The 22,033-nt window shown below is 36.9% G+C and overlaps 1 protein-coding gene across 10 annotated transcripts in view; it reads right to left on the reverse strand.

Moving 5' to 3' along the window:
- Positions 1–22,033, reverse strand: part of DMD (dystrophin) — a 2,113,108-nt gene that overhangs the window by 1,287,857 nt on the left and 803,218 nt on the right. For 8 of the 10 annotated variants that reach the window (XM_064573900.1, XM_064573902.1, XM_064573903.1 and 5 more), the window contains 4 exons: positions 17,192–17,362; positions 11,472–11,654; positions 4,610–4,744; positions 3,600–3,749 (listed from right to left, as the gene is read on the reverse strand). In XM_064573900.1, the coding sequence (XP_064429970.1) occupies positions 3,600–3,749; positions 4,610–4,744; positions 11,472–11,654; positions 17,192–17,362 (639 nt within the window). Of the gene's footprint in view, positions 1–3,599; positions 3,750–4,609; positions 4,745–11,471; positions 11,655–17,191; positions 17,363–22,033 lie in introns of those variants that run through there. The other 2 variants (XM_064573906.1, XM_064573907.1) reach the window with 1 other exon arrangement.

The raw sequence follows: 22,033 nt of genomic DNA on the forward strand, positions 1-22,033 counted from the left end.
AGGCCTCTTTATTGTAACTGACTTTTTTTTTTCATGACTTCTCTTTATACACTGCTACCTCCTAAGCACCCTGCTTTTAACTTGCGTCTCATACCTTTGTGACCATTTATTCTCATTTCCTTTGGAAACACTATTTCCTCTGCCTAACTCTTGATTTTTTTTAAGATTTTATTTATGAGAGAGAGAGAGAGAGAGGACAGAGGGACAAGCAGACTCTGTGCTGAGCACGGAGTATGACATGGGGCTCAATCCCAGGACCCTGAGATCATGACCTGAGCCGAAGTCAGATGCTTAACTGACTGAGCTACCCAGGTGTCCCTGTCTAAATCTTGATTTTATGTATAATTACTAAATTCTGTCCATGATTCATTTTCTTTTGGCTTACCTGGGGTGATTTCATGAACTTTACAGTTTTAACTAGCATGTGGTCTGGTATATCCCACATCTGTATAACTGGTCTGGATCACTAACTTCAGGGCTCTGTATCTCTTTTCCTGAATTATGGACTATCCTTGCTAGACACTCCCTAAGTACTCTAGTAGACCCTGTTGATACCCTACCACATAGCCCCTTAACCTCAATGGCTCTGAGTTCACCTAAAGCTATGGTGGAGTTTCTGCAAGCACTGCTACATTTCCACCTCAAGCACCCACATTTCTTATTTGGACTGCCCTCCATAGCCCAGAAGGGCAGGATTTTATGCACCCGAGGGCAATCCTCAAAAACGGAGGGAAATTGGTGGATAAACACTCCAGTTTCCATAAGCTCAGTGGGACAATTCTGAGCATGCTCTGTGATACTGGTGTAGTACATGATTTCTTTAAAGCTCCTAGTAGGACTAGCCCTGTCACTCACAGTGGAAACTCACTGATAAAAGTACCCTTTATCAACCGTCCAAGCTTTCATTCCCTACTCTCCCCACTCCCTCACTTGTCCTTCTTGGTATTATACCTCAAATTAACTAATAGCACCTAAGTCCTTGACTCAGGAATTGCTTTTGGTTCATATCAAATTTAAGCAGGCACTTCAGGATCAATGGAGATAAAAAGTGACATGTGGTTTTTTACCTCCAAACTTGCTTTTTTTCTCATTTTCTCAATCTTGTTTATGAAAAATAACAGCTATGCAGTCACCTGAATCAGAAACCTAGATGCTCTCCTAGATTTCTCATTTTCACTGTACCTATCACCACCACCCTTGTCTTCAACTGATCTAAAAATACCACTTCTTCCTTGGTCTCACTACCTACAGCCTCCCTGTCTCTTATACCACCTACTCTCCACAGTCACTACAGAGGTAATATAATCTGATTGTGGCACCTCTCTTCTCCTTCCCCCCTTACACTCTTTTAAAATATTTATTTACTTACTGAGAGAGAGAGGGAGCACGAGCAGGAGGGGTAGAGGGAGAGAGAATATCAAGCAGATTCCACACTGAGTGCCGAGCCCAACTCGGGGCTCGATCTCACAACCCTGAGATCATGACCTGAGCCAAAACCAAGAGTCAGATGCTCAACCAACTGCAGCACCCAGGTAGCCCTTCCCCCTGACATTCTAAACCCTTCAGTGGTTCCCTGAGTGCATGGTTATAGACCAGGCTGTTTGAGAAGCATTTGTCTCCCTCAGCAAACTTGCTGATGCCTACTTGTTCAGGTCTACCTTCAGGTACTCCCTGACCTGTACCTTACACTCAGGCAAAACCAAATGGTTTGCAGATGTGCATTGATAACCAGCCTCCTGCTTCCAATTCTTTGCATGTGTACATCTACCTGTCTGGGATTGCCCTCCTACACCCGTGCATTTGGCTATCTCCTATTCTGATTTTAAATGTTCACAGGGCTGCCCTTTGGCTCAGTCAGTAGAGCATGCAGCTGTTGACCTCACGGTTGTGAGCTCGAGCCCCATACTGGGTGTAGAGATTACTTTTAAAAATGTTTTAAATCTGGGGTGCCTGGGTGGCTCAGTCGTTAAGCATCTGCCTTTGGCTCAGGTCATGATTCCAGGTCCTGGGATCGAGCCCCGCATCGGGCTCCCTGCTCGGCGGGAAACCTGCTTCTCCCTCTCCCACTTCCCCTACTTGTGTTCCCTCTCTCGCTCTCTCTCTCTCTCTGTGTCAAATTAATAAAATATTTAAAAAGAAATGTTTTAAATCTTAAAAAAAAATACAATGTCATTCACAATGAATTTTCTCTAAAAAAGCTACCCCAAATGTGTTCTTGTGCTGACCCACACAGATCTGTGCCCTTTTTCTTTGTTCTCTAATCTTCTGTGATAACTTTAAAAAATTTTTTATTTTATTATGTTATGTTAATCACCATACATTACATCATTAGTTTTTGATGTAGTGTTCCATGATTCATTGTTTGTATATAACACCCAGTGCTCCATTCAGTACGTGCCCTCTTTAATACCCATTACCAGGCTAACCCATCCTCCTACCCCCCTCCCCTCTAGAATAACTTTTAACACAACTTTTTGCATCTTATAAGGATATTATTTGTTTTTATGTTCTGAACACACTAAGAAATCAGTGAATTTTTGCTTAGCTAGTCAGTGTCTATGAGTAATGAAGGAGAAGAAATTTTCCTACTTACTACCTAAACTTTGAACCCTGTCTCACATGTTACAGACACATGTAGTAAATGAGTATGAAACTAAACTTCATTATAATCTATTTGTTCTTTTTGACAAGTAATCCATTCTTGATTTAGGAGAGTATATGCAAAACACTCTTTGATTGGGAGTAATATGATTTTTTCTCTTAATTTTGATTGAAAATATTCAGAAAGAAAAAAAAGGAAAAAAGAAAACATTCAGAAAACACATGGTATAATTCTTACAGATGAACATCCCTCTGTTATATATAAATTAAAGCTCTTTAGTATTACTTGGGAGGAATAAACAACATCTAGGGTACTAAGAGAATCACACATATGACTAACAAATTGCATATAACCGTAACATGTGTGTGCATGTGCTGAGAAAGGTGGGAGGTGCCTGGATGACTCAGTCGGTTAAGCCTTTGCCTTTGGCTCAGGTCATGATCGCAGGGTCCTGGGTTCAAGCCCCACGGTCAGCTCCCTGCTCAACTGGGGGTGGATGGGGGGTCTGCTTCTCCCTCTCCCTCTGCCCCTCCTCCCTACTTGTGTTCTCCTGTTCTCTCTCTCTCAAATAAATAAATAAATCTTTTTAAAAAGAGAGAAAGAGAAAGGTAGAGAGAGAAAGGGAAAGAGGGAGAAAGAGATGAGGATACCTACACATATTGGTTAATCTTGGGTAGGGACAAGAATCCTGTGATCAGATAAGATCTGATTTTGAATAGTTAATCTAACTATTTGCAGCTTGTGGACTTGAGCATATTACTGTATTTGGTATGTCTCTGTTTCCTGTTCAAACCCACCCTTTATAATGTTTTTGTAAGACAAAATGATAGAAGACACATGTAAATAATTTACCCATGTCTGGCACATGACAATTTCTAAAACCTGGAAGCCGAACTAATATTCAAAGTATTCGTTCTTTTATCTGAGAAACCTAAAAGTATTTGTTAGGTATTTATGCAAATCAGTTTAAAAAGATTTTTCACTCTTATCGTCATACCTCTTCATGCAGCTCTCTCCAACGAGAATTAAATGTCTCAAGTTCCTCATTGATCAGTTCATCCATGACTCCACCATCTGTTAGGGTCTGTGCCAATATGCGAATCTGATTCGGGTTATCCTCTGAATGTTGCATCAAATTTTCAAGTGACTGAAACACATTTGCAATAATTACTATTTCCCTTCTTTTTCTAAATATATTGAATTAACACAAAATGCTCAGTATCTTCTTATTTACATATCATTAAGTTAAGACAATTTAAAGCAATATTGAATTGGGATAATAAAACATGAAAGACCTTGTTTCTTAAAAAATATGATGTTTCTGCATGTCTATCTTCATGAGCTTGTGGCAGGATTGTGGACTGGGACACTTAAAAATTATCCACAGCCACTTTCCTCTTTGATGCCCTCTACTCTTAAACCTGGAAAGGTAAAATACTCGATTTCTCAACTTCTCTTACAGCTAGTGATGGCTAAGCGACATGAATCTGAACAATACATGTAGGTAGAAATTCAACAGCAGAGTTTCCTTTCCCCAATTAAAAAAAAAAAAAAAAAAGGTACAACCTCTAGAAGAAATCACTTTGCCCTTCATACTTTTTCCCCCATACACATAGCTTCTCAGTGAAGCAGCCATCTTTGGATGGAAAAGCAATAAAATGAGGGTGAAGCCCTTCAATCTGATTATTTAATAGGATAACTGCATCATCACACCCTTTGTTCTGGCACTGTGTGTGCTTCGACTTTTTTGGAAGATGAATCACATTTCTGATTCACAAAGAATGCTTGGTCAGTTAACATCTCTGAATAGGACAAGGCCAAAATTATAGTCCACCTGAGACAAGTCTCATTGTTCTTTGATAGTTCTTCAGGTTTTACAGTCATCTTGAGAAAATAAGGAAGTTGGATATATGATGTTTAGGTTCCTGCTTTAACACTCTAGACTCTCAATACTATCTAAAGTGACATTTTACATTTCCTTCACATCTCGATTAAGTGACAACTTACATCAAGCACCTCGGAGATTTCCTCAGCTCCCCCAGGAATATTTTCCATGGTTTTCAGTTTGAATTCTACTTCATTTAGCCACTTGTTTGCCTTCTCCAAGTATGACAATAACTCATGCCAGCACGCCCAAACTTCCTAAGAAAGAAATACATATCACAGATAAAATATTTGATAGAAGTGACTCTGGGGCTTTGGAATTTTCATTTTTAAAGCTGTGAAAATGGAACATGTTTATTTTATATTGTTCACCTTTCCTTTGCAGTAGATAATTTAAAAAGCAACTAGTCATGTTGATCAGCTAATATGTTTATAACTACTAATCATTAAGGAAACATCTTATTACAAAAATTAATTAAAGAGTCAGTGATTTATTTTTTTAAATAAAAAATCTCATCAACATCACAGTCTGGAAAATAAAAACTAAAAGCATACACAAAAATGTATATATATATATATATAAATTAACATCTCAAAACCTTAACCATGCCCACTTTTCTGTGAGCTCCTTTAAACTTTATCATATGCAAGTAATATGATAGCTAACATTAAAGTGCAGATTTAGCTACAGAGCTCTTTTCACTAAACCTTACATAATTTTTCTGTATTACTAAGAAGACATATTTTTAATGAAAATCTAAAGTTTCATTTAAGTGGCTGTATTATTATTTTCTTAACAGTCATAACTTATTGGGTAGTTAGACTATTTTTGGTTTTGTTTGCTAATAAATTTGTAGTGAGGATCACCATGAATATAGATTTTTTCCCATATTTCAAATTATTTCCTTGAGGTATATTAAGAGGAATATGACTAATAACTATTTCAAGGATATGACTACTTTTAAATGGCTTTTGATACGTATTGAACAAATGATTACTGTAATACTAAAACATAATCATATATAAAAAAGCAAAACTTTAAGATTGCAACCAGAAAATACAGAAGAGTATTCTATAAACTTGGGATGGGAAAGGATATCTTAAATAAGACATTTCATAAGAAACAAAACAAAACAAAAACAAAACAAAAAAGAAACCTGAATAAATTTGATTACAGTAGAATTAAATTCTTCTATTTATCAAAAGACACCATAAAGAAATTGAAAACCAGCCTCAAACTTGAAGAAAGCAATTGCAAAATTTCTAACAGATGAGTAAAAAAGGAATGACCCAAGTCAATTAAAAGAGAAGAGACATCCCAATAGAAAATGAAAGGAAAACCTAAATATATGCATATCCAACAAATATATGAAAATATGTTCAACCTCATTAGCAGTCAGGGGAATGTAAGTCAAGATTATGTGGTATTTATACCATGTCAACTGACACAAATGAGAAATTTCACAATTCCAAGTGTAAGAGAAGATACAAATTAACAAAATTTTGTATTTATTGCCGGTGGGTGTGTCTACTGGAATGATCATTTTGGAAAACAATCTTTCATTCTCAGTCAGGTGAATAGTCACATCCCCGACAATCCAGCAACTCTCGCATACATAACCTCAGAGAAATTGCTTTGTGTGGACAACAAAGGCAGTTAAGAGAATGTTCATTTCATCACTTTTGGTAATAACCAAAATTTTTATGTCTGCTAACTGGAGAATGTAGAAATACATTGTAGTACATTTAAACAGAAAACACAGAAGTAAAAATGAAAATTTCATCACACAGAACAACATGGATGACTCTCAGACACAAAAATGTTGGGCAGAATGGGCAAGCCCTAAAAAACTAAATATTATAGGCTATGATATTTTGTGACACTCAAAATAAGCAAAATTGAGCAATACGTTATTTAGGTATTCATATGAGTGTGATAAAACATTTTTAAGCAAAGAAAAATGAAGGCAAATTTCTGGATTATGAGTTTGTCTAACTGAGAAAAAAGCAGGAAGATGCAGTAGAGGATATGAATACAAAACTGGTCATTTTCCATTAGCTTTGAGATTGTAAATATTGGACAAACCTATAAATACAGTAGTGTAATCACTACCACCTGCTACCCACCCCCCCAACTCCACCAAAAATAAAGGCAAGGAAGGAAGTTTTATTCTAGGAGAAACCAAAAATTCTGTCAGATTTCCCATATTTTCACTGTGCTTATAGCCCTTGCAAATGATAGAGGACATTCCCCCTCTAATTGATGAAAAGTATCAGTCCAACCTGTCTTGCCACCCTACCAATACTTGCTTAGTATTTTATGTACAGTTTATTACAGAAAGTGAAATTAAGTATTTTGCTTTAAAAGGTGATAGAAATCTTAAATCTGGGTCATTTCCAGCTCCTGCTGGACTACAGGCTGTCTTCCTTCTGGGCAAAGATCCCAGTGGGAAAATATATATATCTCCTTAAGTACCAGAGGGTATTCTAGAGCTTTGAAGATAAGGAGATGTGATTGGTAATGTGTCTTATTAACTTTGGTGCAGACTGAGGTAATGAACTACCTTACTGATTTAACCGTCAGGACGGATGGCCTCTTGTGTCCTCGATGCATCGGAAGGACACAGCTGGAGAGGCTGAATGTACTGGCTTTATAGGTCACCTTTGCAAAATAAAATGTAGTCTTGCAGCCAGAATTGGAGCTAAAAGCCACTTAGAATAACTGTTAAGGTTAGCAGTTTGGGACTCAAAACTGCTTGGAAATCACAGAATTCACAGTGGCTTTAAAGAGATGACAATTGAAAAAGGAAACTTCCATCCAAAATGGTAAATGGAGCTGATGTGGCAATCTCCCCACCCGCTTTTGTAATATTGAAATGCTGGGTAAAATACAAAGGACAACATTTAAGTTCATCGGGTTGCTCTATGAAATATGAAAATCCTCCCAGAGCAGAAACAAAGAGGGAAGTTAAGTGCATGCAGAGGTTGGGAGGCCAAGCTAAACAAAACACTGGCATATCAGAACAGGGTATGTGACATACCAGCTAGGGTATTCAACACTAACTTGGGATGAAAAAAGGGGCACTGGTCTCATGCAATCCAGGGAGATGGAAGAGCATAAATTTAGGTGCCATCTGTCCTGGAAACCAGAACTATAAAATCCCCATCCACTGGAGTAAAAGGAATTGGCAAGGAAGCTGAGAATCCTTTGGATTTTAGTTGGAAAATAAGGATTCACCCACCAGAAACTGAAACCTAAGTTTATATCACACATGAGAGTAGAACGTGACATTTCTAGGACTCTGGTAGGAACATTAAAAAAAAAAACAACAACACAACACAACACAACTTATAAGGACCCTCTGACAGCCCAGAGCAGAAAGGATTTCCAGTAAAAACAATTCGTACTACAATTGAGCTCAAAAACAAAATATTACAAACCACGTGAGAAAATTTACCGCCATTTGAGGCAGTCAGTAGTGGTAATGAACGTAGAATCCACAACTTATAATCTAAAGATGACACAATTGTAAGGACTTTTATAATAAATAACTTCAGCCTGCTGTTAAAAGTTGCCAGTAAGATCTCTTTTTCTTGAGATTGGCAACTAGAGTTCACACTTAAGAAATAAAAGGTTCCCTATATTATGTGTTAAAAAAACTTCTGCAACATGTTTTCACAAGCTGTGGCCTAAATAGAGGGGTGTGATGGGGAGGGCAAAGGGGGTATATGAGGAAAGGAGAACTAGAAAGTGAGGCAAAATTTTTTTTTAAAGATTTTATTTATTTATTTGAGAGAGAGAATGAGAGAGAGAGAGCATGAGAGGGGGAAGGGTCAGAGAGAGAGAAGCAGACTCCCTGTAGAGCAGGGAGCCCGATGCGGGACTCGATCCAGGGACTCCAGGATCATGACCTGAGCCGAAGGCAGTCGCTTAACCAACTGAGCCACCCAGGCACCCCGTGAGGCAAATTTTTTTAAGATTTTATCTTTTAAAGTAATCTCTACACCCAACATGAGACTTGAACTTACAACCCTGAGATCAAGAGTCATGTGCTCTACCAACTGAACCAGCCAGGTGCCCTTGAGGAAATTCTTTTTCTCAACTTTTTACTGTGGTGTTTAGGGGAAACCCATCTGGTCCCTTTTCCTGGAAGGATCTAAAATAATACCACTCATCGAATGGGCAGGTACATTCAGAAAGAGATGGTTGGCATGCATTCCCCACTGAGCTGCTGGTATGGTCAAAGAGGCATCATGGAATTACGGGAGATGGGATCTGCCAGAGCTTGCTGGCTAAGCTGAAATGTGGTGGAGAAATAAGAATCCAGCACATCATGGAAGCATGGGTTTAAAAGATGTAACTTTCAAGAGAATGTGGTTTAAGGCTACAGGCAAGAGTCAGCCTGGAATTTTGTTGAATACCCCAAGGCACCATGAATGAATAGGAGATCTTCTTTGGGGGTTCACAGTCTATATGAATATGGATCCCCAACAGATCACACCAAGTCTAGGGAGAAAAAGCCAGATCAGTGGTGATAACCTATAGAATCTGGTGATAACATACTCATCATCATAGATGTCTATGGGTGTTATAAAAGGGTATAGCAACTGTGATCAGCAAAGAAAGGACACTGATATAAAGAATGTATTTTCCCCCTCATTACCCTCCCTTAAACCAACACTATACAATCACTATCCAGAAATTGAGTGAGAGGAGAGGACGCCAAAATCATTTTTTTCTCACTTCCACCTTTGTATAAATTGTTGAAGCCACAGATTAATCTAAACTAATGGAAGATGTTAACAAACTATGAGATCAAAATTTAAATAAGACTAAATTTTAATAACTAAAAGTGAATGAAAAATCATGGGATCAGACAGCAATAGTGATTAGGAAGCCAACTACTAGGCAGAAAATGAGGTTTGACATGGGTGGTTACAGTTATTGGAAAACCAAAACTCTTCCATACTCATTACTCACTGAGACTTCTCAACCAAACAGACTGCATAGGTTTAAGTTGTTTAACAAAAGGAAGAAATAGAATCAATTATGCAAAAGCAGAAGATTGCATAAAAGAAGAGACAAATTTTCTAAATAAGTAAAATCTTAAGAAATGGAAAATGAGGTCTTTGAAAGAATACAAAATTATATCCACACGTGTATACGGGTAGATGTGTATATAGAGATGAGTATATTTATACACCAATAGTCATTTGAAGAGATAATTTGAGAATTAGAAGACAGATTTCAGAAAAATACACAGAATCCAATAGAAAGAGATAGATATATAGAAAATATTAAAGGGAAACACTCAAATGAGAGAGAGAAAGAGAGAACAAAATCTGTTGTATTAGTGCTGAGAGCTACAGAAAATAAAACAAAGAACGGGAAAGGAAGGGAAGAGATGACACTATGGGTCCCAGGAAAGTCAGAACTAATTCACTATCATGTTACATGAGGGAGGGATTTTTTGTATCTAAGAAATTGCTTTCTGACAATATTTTAAAATGAAACTCTTAAATATTTTCTTATGTTCTTAATTTCTTTACATCACTATTATTCTTTGCTTCCTATTACTCATGTTGTTCATGTAAAAGATAGGCCAATCCATCAGAAATCTATTTTGGGATATGTTTTCTAACGGGATCTTTTATTTTCATATTAATAAATTTTTCAAAACTATTGAGCTATCCCTCTACTTTTTTTTTTTTTAGGTACATACACACATTTATCTAAATTTTTACTGATATAGAGGCTATTTTACATCACACAATTTACAAATAATAATAAAATATACGATACTCTTTTCTGTGAATTCTATGTGGCTAATTGAATCTCCTGGAATCCTTGGAATTCTCTATGTGGCTAATAGAATCTCCTGGAATCACCATACAATACCTCATTAGTTTTTGATGTGGTGATCCATGATTCATTGTTTGCATATAACACCCAGTGCTCCATGCAGTACGTGCCCTCTTTAATACCCATCACCGGGCTAACCCATCCCCCCACCCCCTCCCCTCTAGAACCCTCAGTTTATTTCTCAGAGTCCATAGTCTCTCATGGTTCGTCTCCCCCTCCGATTTCCTCTATTTCTCATCTATAATTACACTTCTAACCTCTTCTATTTGTACTGAAGTTATAAAGTCATACAGTCCCTTTTTAGTCCATCTCCAATGGTTTGGAATATATATGACTTCTTTATCAACTATATTCACTAAGATGACTCAGTTCATGTGGGGGAAGGGGGCTTAATTTACAGCCCAGCTAGCGGCAGTCTCTGGCAGCATTGGCTTTTGGTGCTAGGTAAAGTTTTGTGCTCCTCAACACAATCCTTACTGTTAGTAAATAGTATTTTCACATGGATTCTTTATTAACAATTTTCAGATAATCTAAGGAGTAAAGCATGTGGAAAAGATAATGCAGGACTTAAGATGATGCATAAATATAATACAAAATGTCCCCCCAAAAGAGCTAGACAACATGTCTTGTGAAGCACCCTATAGGGCAGAACGATTCTTAAAGACATTTACAATAAAATATACTTCTCCACAAAATACCTTTCTGCTAAGATACTTATGATTCTATGCACATTCAAATATAAAAGAATAAAGACCAGTTTCTATAAGTCTTGAGGAAACTTATTTATAAGATTTTTGTGACCTAATAATAATAATGGTAATAAGAAGAAGAATTAGAACTATAATTGCTCACATTTATTGGGCATTAGGCTAAGTACTTTAAATAGAATAGCTCATTTAATTTTCTCAGCACCCTATGGAATAGGTATTTTTGCCCATTTCACAGATAGGAAACGTTTATACAATGTAAGCAACTGGCCCAAGGTCACAAACTTCTAAGTGCCTTTGTGAGGAATCTGAGCCTGAGCAGTCTTAACACCAGCATTCCTCTTCTTAATCACTGTGTTTCATGTAGGATCATAAGCTGACACATAAGTAATAAAGATCAAGAAAAGCAACTGACTTCCAAGGTCTTGCATTTGCCATTGAGCCTGGTGCAGAGCCACTGATAGTTGGTGGTGAGAGTGTCAAGTTCCTTTTTAAAGGCCTCTTGTGCTGCAGGGGGAGCCTGAGCTATGACACTATTGACGGACTCAGTAAGGAGTTTCACTTTGGCTTCTTTCTGCTGGGCCTCTTCTTTAGCTCTCTGAAAAACAAAGAATGCTCTCTTACTTGATAGCAAGACAATGGATTTACTTCCAAAATGCATTCCTCTGTATCACATGCTTTCTTCTCCCACAAGATCCCTGTGAAAAGATTAATAAAAATAAATCTGTTAGTGATTACAATAACTTCCATAAATTTAGGTTTAGTTAAAATTTGAAGTTGGAAGGAAAAAATTATCATCAGAATGTAATAGCTCTTTCATCCAAATGCAGTGCAAAGTAGTCATCACGTGGGTATGTATTTGCGGTGTGCTCTCTCGCCCTCTTTCATATATATGTGTGTGTGTGCGTGCGTATATACACACATACACGCACACACACACACACATATGAGACAAGCAAGAAACACGTATTTCAATACTAACAAAAATATCCCATATTCTAGAATTGAAATCATTTCTAAATTACTCAGATGAATGAGTAATATTGAAATCAATAAAAATATCATTATTTAAATCAAAAGATAATTAATATAGAAAAGTCTTCTTATTGCTACATCCAGAACCATATTTTGAGAAAAGAAAGTTCTATACAGTAACTGAACACATATAAGAGGAAGAGAAGAGCAGCCCCTGAAAGGAGGGAGGCTCACCTGGTCCTCAGCTATTCCTTTGGTCTTCTCCCATGGAATATAAAGTATTTCACAGAATACCAACATCAGACAAGGCTACTTTGTTACCATTGTGGATCATTCAACAATACCACTACATTCCATAATTATGTTAGAATATATACAAAGCATAAACTGCCCAAACCACAAAATACCTAACACTTCCCTGTCCCCATTAATATGAATCTGTGCTGCTCCTTTATCAATTATACCTTCAGCATCACTCTAGTCCTCCTTCATTCTAGGACAGATTTATTAAGATACCCGATCACAGAGTTATTCCCACTTACTGGCAACATGCAACCCAAAGCAAAGCTCTTCAACTCTCCCTCAAATCATCTAACACAAACCCAGATCCTACAACAGGTTCTTTCTAATATGCTCTAACTCATACAACCCACAGTTCCCCAAAGTACTCACTGCCAGAAGTACTAAACCCAATTTGTCCAACTCTATGAATCTTGCTGGAGGCCGTTAGGCAGGGTATGTATAATCCTCAATTTTCTATGTGTACATGCGTATCTCTCTGTCTCTGTCTCTCTTTCTCTCTCTCTCTCTCTCACATACACACACACATTCACAATATATCTTTCATTTGAGTTACTCCAAAGGCCAACCCTGAGATGAGCTTTCAAGCATAAGTAGTTTATGTGTCATGTAAAGCAAATACTGGTGTAGGAATGGGGAATGGAGACAGGAAAGGGAAGAGAGATTATAAGGGTACACTTACTCAGCTCAGCAACCAGTGTTGGTTACTAGTTTAATCTTACTGGGAAGCTCTGGGAAACACATGCCTCAGGGTTATCACACTCAAGGGTGAAGAATTGGGGTACTTATACATCATCTCCCATCATTGGTTGAAGGTTATTGGGGGGATGTTAATTTCACAGTAGTGAAGCTTGACACATAGGTGGGAAAAATGGGTTGCAAGAACCACAGAAAGTCCTTACATCAAGAAATGCAGGTTCTGGCAGGGGGAAGTTGGGCCTACATGCAGTGTAGTGGTGAGCATAAGTGGAGATGGGCAAGAAATGGACAAGGTCAGCTATAAAATGCCTTTATATTTTTCAACACAACTGCTCTATGCCTTTGGATTTATGATGCCTCAAAAGTATATAATATGATGGCAAATGCCAAGATGTTTTGAATATTAAGTGATTACCTTCATGGATTTTGATGTAATTGATTAAAAATTTTAGCCCCAAATTCTTAAATCTGTTTTTGGCATTAGTGAGCATGAGGTTTGTTTCTACACAAACCATATTTTGACTATAGTAATTTTAGCTTACAAACAATTCTGACAACCATTAATCACTCTGTGCTGCTGTGTGCTATGTCAGACGTGCTGTACGTGCTACTTCGTTGCATCTTTAACGAAACCTTGGGAGATGTGTTTTGTCATCTCTATCTATAGTCGATATCCAGAAAACTGAGTTTCAAAGTGTTTAAGAAAGTCGTCCTGGAAACTACATCCTTTCTTTCTCATAGTTTCTGTTAAGCCCATCTCAAATCCTCCATGAAATGAAGAAGCGTGCTGTATGGGATCCAATGAATGAAATTTATTTTATACAAGTTACAAACAACCTATACAACCATCAAAAAATGCAGGATAAAGAACACTTCTTTCTTCCATTTTTTGGCTTTCATAAATTCTTTTTTTAAAAAAAAAAACAAGCTTAGAAGATGGGAAACATTCAGAGGAGAAACAGATAAAATTTCTCCACTGAAAGAAAAGGTAGAAAATTAAATGATTGGTGTAATTTGGATGTAATCTTCATTAGAAGTGATGTCTTCCCCCCCTCCTTTATTTCCATGAATCTAACCATTATATGCTGAGACACCTTTCATTGTCAATATCTCAAACCAGTGGTTCTCAAAGTATGGTTTCTTGGACCCACTTTGGAACTTGTTTCCTGGCATCACCTGGAAATCTGTTAGAAGTAAAAATTCTCAGGTACCACCCCAGATGCAGTGAATTAGAAATGCTGGGGTGGAGCCTAGATGTCTGTGTTTGAAGAAGTCCTCTAGGTGATTGGGATGCTCACTCAGTTGTAAGAATCACATTCTAGTCTGTCACACAATGAGAACAGTAAATACATTTATGTAATTCTGGTAAGTATGAGGACTAGAGTTGGAATAATGTAAATTTAAAATAAAATAAAGAAGAAAATAGTTAAAACTGAAATCTCAGAGATTTTTAAGGAGTTTAATATGAAGTTTCACCATTTATTCATTGTAGAACTCCAAAAGAATTTTCAAGTCAGATAATGCTTATCAAACACTCCCAGAAACTCTTTTATGTTAATTGTAAAGCTTTGCTTACAGGGGAAAAAGAAGTCATGAAAGTAGCATAATCATTTTCAAATAAAACACAGGAGATAAAAATAAATAAAAAGAAGGATGTCTCTACTTTTTCTCTGAGTAAATTAGGGAATATGTCTGAGTAGGTCTGCCAGTTTCTTTTGACAATAAAGATAAATTTGCTCTCAACATGAGCACAGGTGGAAGCCTGGACAAGGTACCATCACTACCCTCTAGGTAGTGAAACAAACCTAAAGAGATTACCTTGACTGGCAGGCAAAACAAACAAACAAACAAACAAACAAAAACAAAAATTGGATCTTCTTGCCAACTCCCCTGGCTGTTGTCAGAGGCTGCCTGAGCTTTTCCTCTTTGCAGTATTACCCCCAACCTGGAGCAACTGTGTAGCTAGATCAATTATTTAAACAAGTAAGTCAACGTGGACTAATTGGTTGGATTACTCATTTCAAGAACTGTGTGCAAAATTTCAAAATTTGAGACAGTCTGCTCTCTAGCACTGGAAAAGAGAAAAGGATCTGCTTGGGTGGTTAGCCAGAAAGGCAAAGTGTTCAAGGAGAGAGGGAAGAGGGCCAGAAGAGGGCCAGAAGAGGGCCAGAGCCAAACACAGGAACTGGGAGAAATACAGCAGCTGAACACAAGCTCACTGCTGATTATCTACTTAGGTATCCGAGGCAGTGGCTACAAAGTATTAGAGGAAGTGAGGAAAACAGCCACCAGGAGAATGGGATGTGAGGGTAAAGGCAATAGGGATGGCACATGACTCTAAAAGAAAAGAAAACAAAAGAAAAAATAGTTTGGAATAGCTTGGGATGGGATGGTGTGGGATGGGATGGCATGACAAATATTCAACATTCTTGGTTCTACCACAGATAAAGCCTGTGACTATGAGTAAATTATTCACCTATCTGGGGATTTCAGTTTTCAGATCAGCAAAGAGAAGCGTGGTCTATTTTGCTTCCAAAGTATCTTGTAGCTCTCACTATCTACGGTGATATAATTTTCCTAAGAGTGACCTCCCCACATTCAAATTTAAAATCATTAGAGTCTCTTGTTTGAAACTGCCAATGGCTTTCCCATTTCACTTCTCATGAACTTCCCCAATCCTACAAAATCCTTGTTAGCAGGTACCTACCCACCTCCTCAAAATCATCTCAGGTGATTTATCCTGTTTCACTCTGTGCAGCCTGGCAGGCCTCTTTCTCTTCCCAGTTAGCCTTAGGGTCTTTGCAGGAGTGCTTACCTCCAAGTGGAATGTGTTTCCAATAGTTTTTTTTTTTTTTTTAAAGGCTGACTTTTTCTTAGGATTCCTATCTCCGATTATAATGCCTCACGAATTACTTACACGTCAACCCTTTCTAATATAGCATTTTACCACCCCCAACTCCCACCTAAACCCTAATATAGCATTTTACCACCCCCAACTCCCACCTAAACCCTAATTATTTTTTATTTCACATTTGTGGTTTACTTGTTAGGCAAACTACCATGATCTCAAAAGAGGTGTTTATTTCTCCATTCACTGCCTGCTCTCCCCCCACCAGAATGTAAGTTCCAAGAAGTCAGGTCATTCTTATGTCTTGTATTCAGTGTCTAAAAGGGTATGTAGCACATAAGTAACTATACAATTAATGTTTGTTGCTTAAATGAATGAATGATATATGGTATTATTAGATTAGAATAATTATGCAGCTTTTAATACCCTGAAAACTATTACTGTTTAAATAAAGTCTTTCTTATACATTTTAATTTTACTTTCTATAGGTGACTAAAGCCACGTGATCCACTTGGAATAGCCTGGGATGGGATGGCATAGAATGGAAGGGGATGGAATGAAATATATTCAATACTCTTGGTCTTACCACAGGGTCTTTGAACCCACTCTGAGCCAGGCAATTTACTTACATGTAAGTTTCAATTCTCAGTTCACACATTCAAGTTAGAGAGTGACATGGTGTAGACATTACAAATCAGAGATTACATTGACTGTCCAGTTGTCCAAGGCCATACTGAAATGCCACTGCAGAGACTTTACTTCAGGCCTCACCTCCCAGTCCCTGCTACATACTAGTTTCCTTGGTCCTAAATCACTATTAGTTTTTATCCTACTGTTTGAGAAGTCCATGTAAACCCAGTCCTTTTTATTCACATTAAAGGCCATCAATTAAAGTAGTTAGTATCCAAATTCTCAGAAACCCCTTTAAAACACCAAATGAACACAGCCTGTTAGCTACATTTTCAACTGTCATTGCAGTAACACTTGGCATATTTTCCATTTGAATTTTCATCACTAGAAACAGCTAATGTGAGTAGCCGATTCCAATCACTTAATACAATATAATGTCATGGGGAAAATGTTGCTAACGGTGACTGTCAATATTTAGATTTTGACCACAATGCTTTAAAATAAATAAATAAAAAGTTTCAGAATCCATAATGTATACCAAACTTGAAGCTGAATTCATTAAAAATCAACCTCCACCATTAAACCAAGGAAAGAATAGATAGTGTAGAATCACAATGTCAAGCAAAGTAGCATATTTCTCTGTTTTTTTCTTTCTTTGCTTCATTTTATTTGGTTTATTTTACCTTCATCTCTTCAACTGCTGTCTGTAATTCATCAGGGGTTTTATATTCGAAATCTCTCTCTAGGTATTCTTCTTCAGCTTGTGTCATCCATTCATGCATCTCTGACAGATCTTTCTGAAGACTTACAGTTTTATCCAAACCTCCCTTTAAGGCTTCCTTCCTGGCATAGACCTTCCATAAAACAAACCAACAAGCAAAGCATGAATATTGAAAGTCACAAAACGTTATCATTATATTATTACTGAACAGTCTGTAAATAACAGAAAGCTTAGATAGAAAAGATGAAACAAGAAGTAAAAAAGCTTATATGAATGAGGAAATAATTCATGGCTATTGGATACACTTAATTTCACGTGTTAAAATAAGATATAGCCATTTACTTGGCATATGTAATAAAATGAACATCTTCCCCCATGACTATAATTTAGCTGTTGTGTATGGCTATGCTTTTCTGTGAATAAAGAATAGAGAAAATATTTTTTTCATAATATGTTTCAGTTGGATATGTAAATTTATTGCCACAGTTTCTAATGTTCATAAATCTGAGTCTACTCTTCCAGTTAATTTTTAAAATTTGTTTTACTCTTTCACTTTAAAGAATGTATCATACAAAACACAGTATACAAAGTGGCAGGAATAATTGTAAATATATATGCCCCCAACGTGGGAGCACCCAAATATATAAAACAATTAATAACAAATATAAATAAATTAACTGATAATAATACAATAATAATAGGGGACTTTAATACCCTACTTGTAGCAATGGACAGATCATCTAAACAGAAAATCAACAAGGAAACAATGGCTTTGAATGTCATTCTGGACCAGATGGACTTTACAAATATATTTAGAACATTTCATCCTAAAGCAGAATACACATTCTTTTCAAGTGCACATGGGACATTCTCCAGAATAGGTCATATACTGGGTCATAAATCAGGCCTCAATCAATACAAAAAGACTGAGATCATACTATGCATCTTTTCAGACCACAACGATATGAAACTTGAAGTCAACCATGAGAAAAAGTTTGAAAAGACCACAAATACATGGAGGTTAAAGAACATCCTACTAAAGAATGAATGGGTTAACCAGGATATTAAAGAAGAAATAAAAAAAATATATGGAAACTAATGAAAATGAAAACAAAAGAGTCCAAAACCTCTGGGATGCATCAAAAGCAGTCCTAAGAGGGAAGTATTAGCAATACATGCCTACCTCGAGAAGCAAGAAAAATCTAAAGGACACAACCTAACCTTACACCTAAAGGAGCTAGAAAAAGAACAGCAAATGAAGGCTAGAGCCAGAAGTAGGGAAATAATAAAGATTAGAGCAGAAATCAATGATATAGAAAAAACAACAACACTAGAACAGATCAGTGAAACTAGGAGCTGGTTCTTTGAAAGAATTAATAAAACTGATAACCCCCCAGCCAGACTTATCAAAAAGAGAAAGGACCCAAATAAAGAAAATTAGGAATGAGAGAGGAAAGATTACAACAAACACCACAGAAATACAAAGTGGAATGAACAGTATTCAATTCAGTTTGAAGACAGCCACATATTAGAAACAGATCCAAATGTGCTTCTGTGGAGAATAAGTTAAACAAACTGTGAGATGCACACAATGGGATACTATGTAGCACCAATACATTTGTACTGAAGTGAAAGTGGTTTGGTATATAATTTCAAGCTTAATAAGCAGGTTGCAAAACAGTAAGTGTGGTAATAGGAGGAGATTTGTGCTTTTAAAGCCTCATATGTTTCTGAAGTACTTTTTACAAAAGATGTATTACTTATTAACCAGAAAAATAGCAAAACTTTAAATATCTACAAGAAAATTGTGTATGTCAATCCCTTGTTACAAAGCACCCTGTTGTACCACACTGAGGGAAAAATCTCAGTTTGGTACTAGAAAGATTATATATTGCTTCTCTTTTACCTTAAAAAGGAACTCTAATCCAATGATGTTAGTTCTTTTCTCGGAAATTAAGTAGAGTTCTATCTTTTAAGGAACGGAGTTTTAATTGTACAGTCTTAATATATAACACACAGTTTTAGTGTAATGAAATTTTTATGTACTTTAGCAAATACTAAATATGTGCAGAACCATATTAATTTTCCTTATTCTTTTTATTTATTTATTTATTTGAGACAGAACGAGAGAGAGAGAGAGCACATGAGAGGGGGGAGGGTCAGAGGGAGAAGCAGGTTCCTTGCTGAGCAGGGAGCCCGATGCAGGACTCGATCCAGGGACTCCAGGATCATGACCTGAGCCGAAGGCAGTCGCTTAACCAACTGAGCCATCCAGGCGCCCCTAATTTTCCTTATTCTTTACAACCATCTTAAGCCTGATACAATTAAAAGAACTTTAAGTTCTTTACTCTCCTTGGTAAATGTAGTGCCTGAGCTACTGAAATGTAAATAAATGCTTCACTGTGACATAGCTAGAACAATATGTCTATCAGTTAAGCTAATTTAAGTATAAAGGCTATTTGCATAATCAATGAGCCTATAATCAGTGTAAGAAAACAGGTTGCTCGATTTCTACTCAGATGTTCTACTATAATCTTTTCAGGCAGTTGGCAAAGTGACAATAATATTAGAATGACTAACAGAACTTAGCCAAAGACTTGTAGTAAAAAAAAAATATATATATAAATATATATATAAACTGCATGCTATTAAACTACACCAGAAGGAAGGGATCAGGAGTGATTTTTTTTAAAAGGAAAAGCAGGTGGGAAGTCATTCTGAGGTGACAGTACAAATGTATTGGAAAGAACATCAACTTTGGAATCAGGAGACCTGGACTCAATCATTAGCAAGTTAAGTGAACCTGGAGACATCACCTCATTTTTCTTTATCTCTGCTCTATAACTAATCTAACAATGGGACCAGATGATTTCCAAGTTCTTTCCCAGACTTAACATTCCACAGCTCTATGCCTGACCAGACAGAGATAGGAATTTTTGATGTTTCATATTTTAGAAGGATTTCTATAAAAAGATTTGGACAATTTTCCCCTTACCTTTATCATATTAGTGATGCCAGCATTCTAGCCTTAAATTGCCCATTCTACCCACAGTTTCTGATTATAGAGTTTCAGTTTCAGATTACAGAGCCACACCTCAGATATAAAACAAAAAGTTCTTCATGTTTCCCATTCTAGAAATTTTTTTAAAGATTTTATTTATTTATTTGACAGAGAGAGACACAGCAAGAGAGAGAACACAAGCAGGAGGAGTGGGAGAGGGAGAAGCAGGCTTCCCACTGAGCAGGGAGCTCAGAGCTCAATGTGGGACTCGATCCCAGGACCTTGGGACCATGACCTGAGCTGAAGGCAGACGCTTAACGATTGAACCACCCAGGCGCCCCACCCATTCTAGAATTTTTTAAATCTAACATTCAGCACTGCCCTTCCTCATTCCACTCCCCCCCAGCTTTATTTAGGTATAATTGACATTAACATTGTATAAGTTTAAGGTGCGCAGTGTGAGGATTTGGTACACATATATATTATGAAATGATTACCACAATAGGATTAGTTAATACCTCCATTACCTCACATGATTACCATTTTTTCTTTTTGTGATGAGAACACTTAAGATCTACTGTCTCAGCAACTTTCAAGATATAATACAGCATTGCTAACTATAGTCACCATGTTGTATATTAGATCCCAAGAACTTATTCTGTGTATACCTGGAAGTTTGTAACATTTGACTGAAATCCTTCCATTTACCCCACCCCCAGCCCTGTCAACCACCCCCACTACCCTGTTCTAGAGTTCAGCTTTTGTAGTTTCCACATATAAGTAGGATCATACAATATTTTTTTCTCTGACTTATATCACTTAGCATAATGCCCTCAAAGTCCATCCAAATTTATGCAAATTGCATGATTTCCTTCTTTCTCAGGTCTGAATAATGCTCCATTGTATGTACATATGCATGTATACACACACACACATATATATATGTATAGGTACACATCTTCTTTATCCAGTAATCCATTGCTGTACACTTAGGTTGTTTCCATATCTTGACTATTGTGAATAATGCTGTAATGAACATGGGGGTGCAAATGTCTCTTCAAGATTTTGATTTCATTTCCTTTGGAAATATACCCATAAGTGGGATTGGTGGATCATAAGGTAGCTCTATTGTTAATTTTTTTTGAAGAACACTCATACTGTTTTCCATAGTGGCTGCAGCAACTTACATCCCCACCAACAGTGCTCAAGGACTCCCTTTTCTCCACATCCTTGCCAACATTTGTTATCTCTTGCCCTTTTTGATGATAGCCATTCTAACAGATGTGAGGTCATATCTCGCTGTGGTTTTGCTTTGCATTTCCCCGATTATTAGTGATGCTGAGCATTCTCTTTATGTAACTTTTGGCCATTTGTATGTCATGTTTGGAAAGAGTATTCATTTTTTCTATTTTTAAACCATATTGTGTTTTCCTACTGAATTGTAGAAGTTCCTTATATATTTTAGCTAAAAATCCCCTATCAGATACATGGTTTGAAAATATTTTCTCCCATTCTGTAGGCTGTCTTTTAATTTTGTTTCTTTTGATGTGCATCTACACTGTTTGGTTTGATGTAGTTCCACTTAACTTTTCGTTTGTTGCCTGTGCGTTGGTGTCATATCGAAAATATCATTGCCAAGACCAATGCCAAAGAACATTCTCCCTGTTTTCTTCTAAGTTTTATGGTTTCAGGTCTTTTAAGTCTTTAACATATTTTGTGTTAATTTTTGTGGTAAGATAGGGATCTAATCACATTCTTCTGTGTGATTATCCCGTTTTCCCAATACCATTTATTAAAGAGATT

This window comes from Mirounga angustirostris, unplaced genomic scaffold (assembly GCF_029215605.1).
Source record: "Mirounga angustirostris isolate CCGP_5_RB_7025 unplaced genomic scaffold, mMirAng1.0.hap1 SCAF_11, whole genome shotgun sequence".
NCBI classification, from domain to species: Eukaryota; Metazoa; Chordata; class Mammalia; order Carnivora; family Phocidae; genus Mirounga; species Mirounga angustirostris.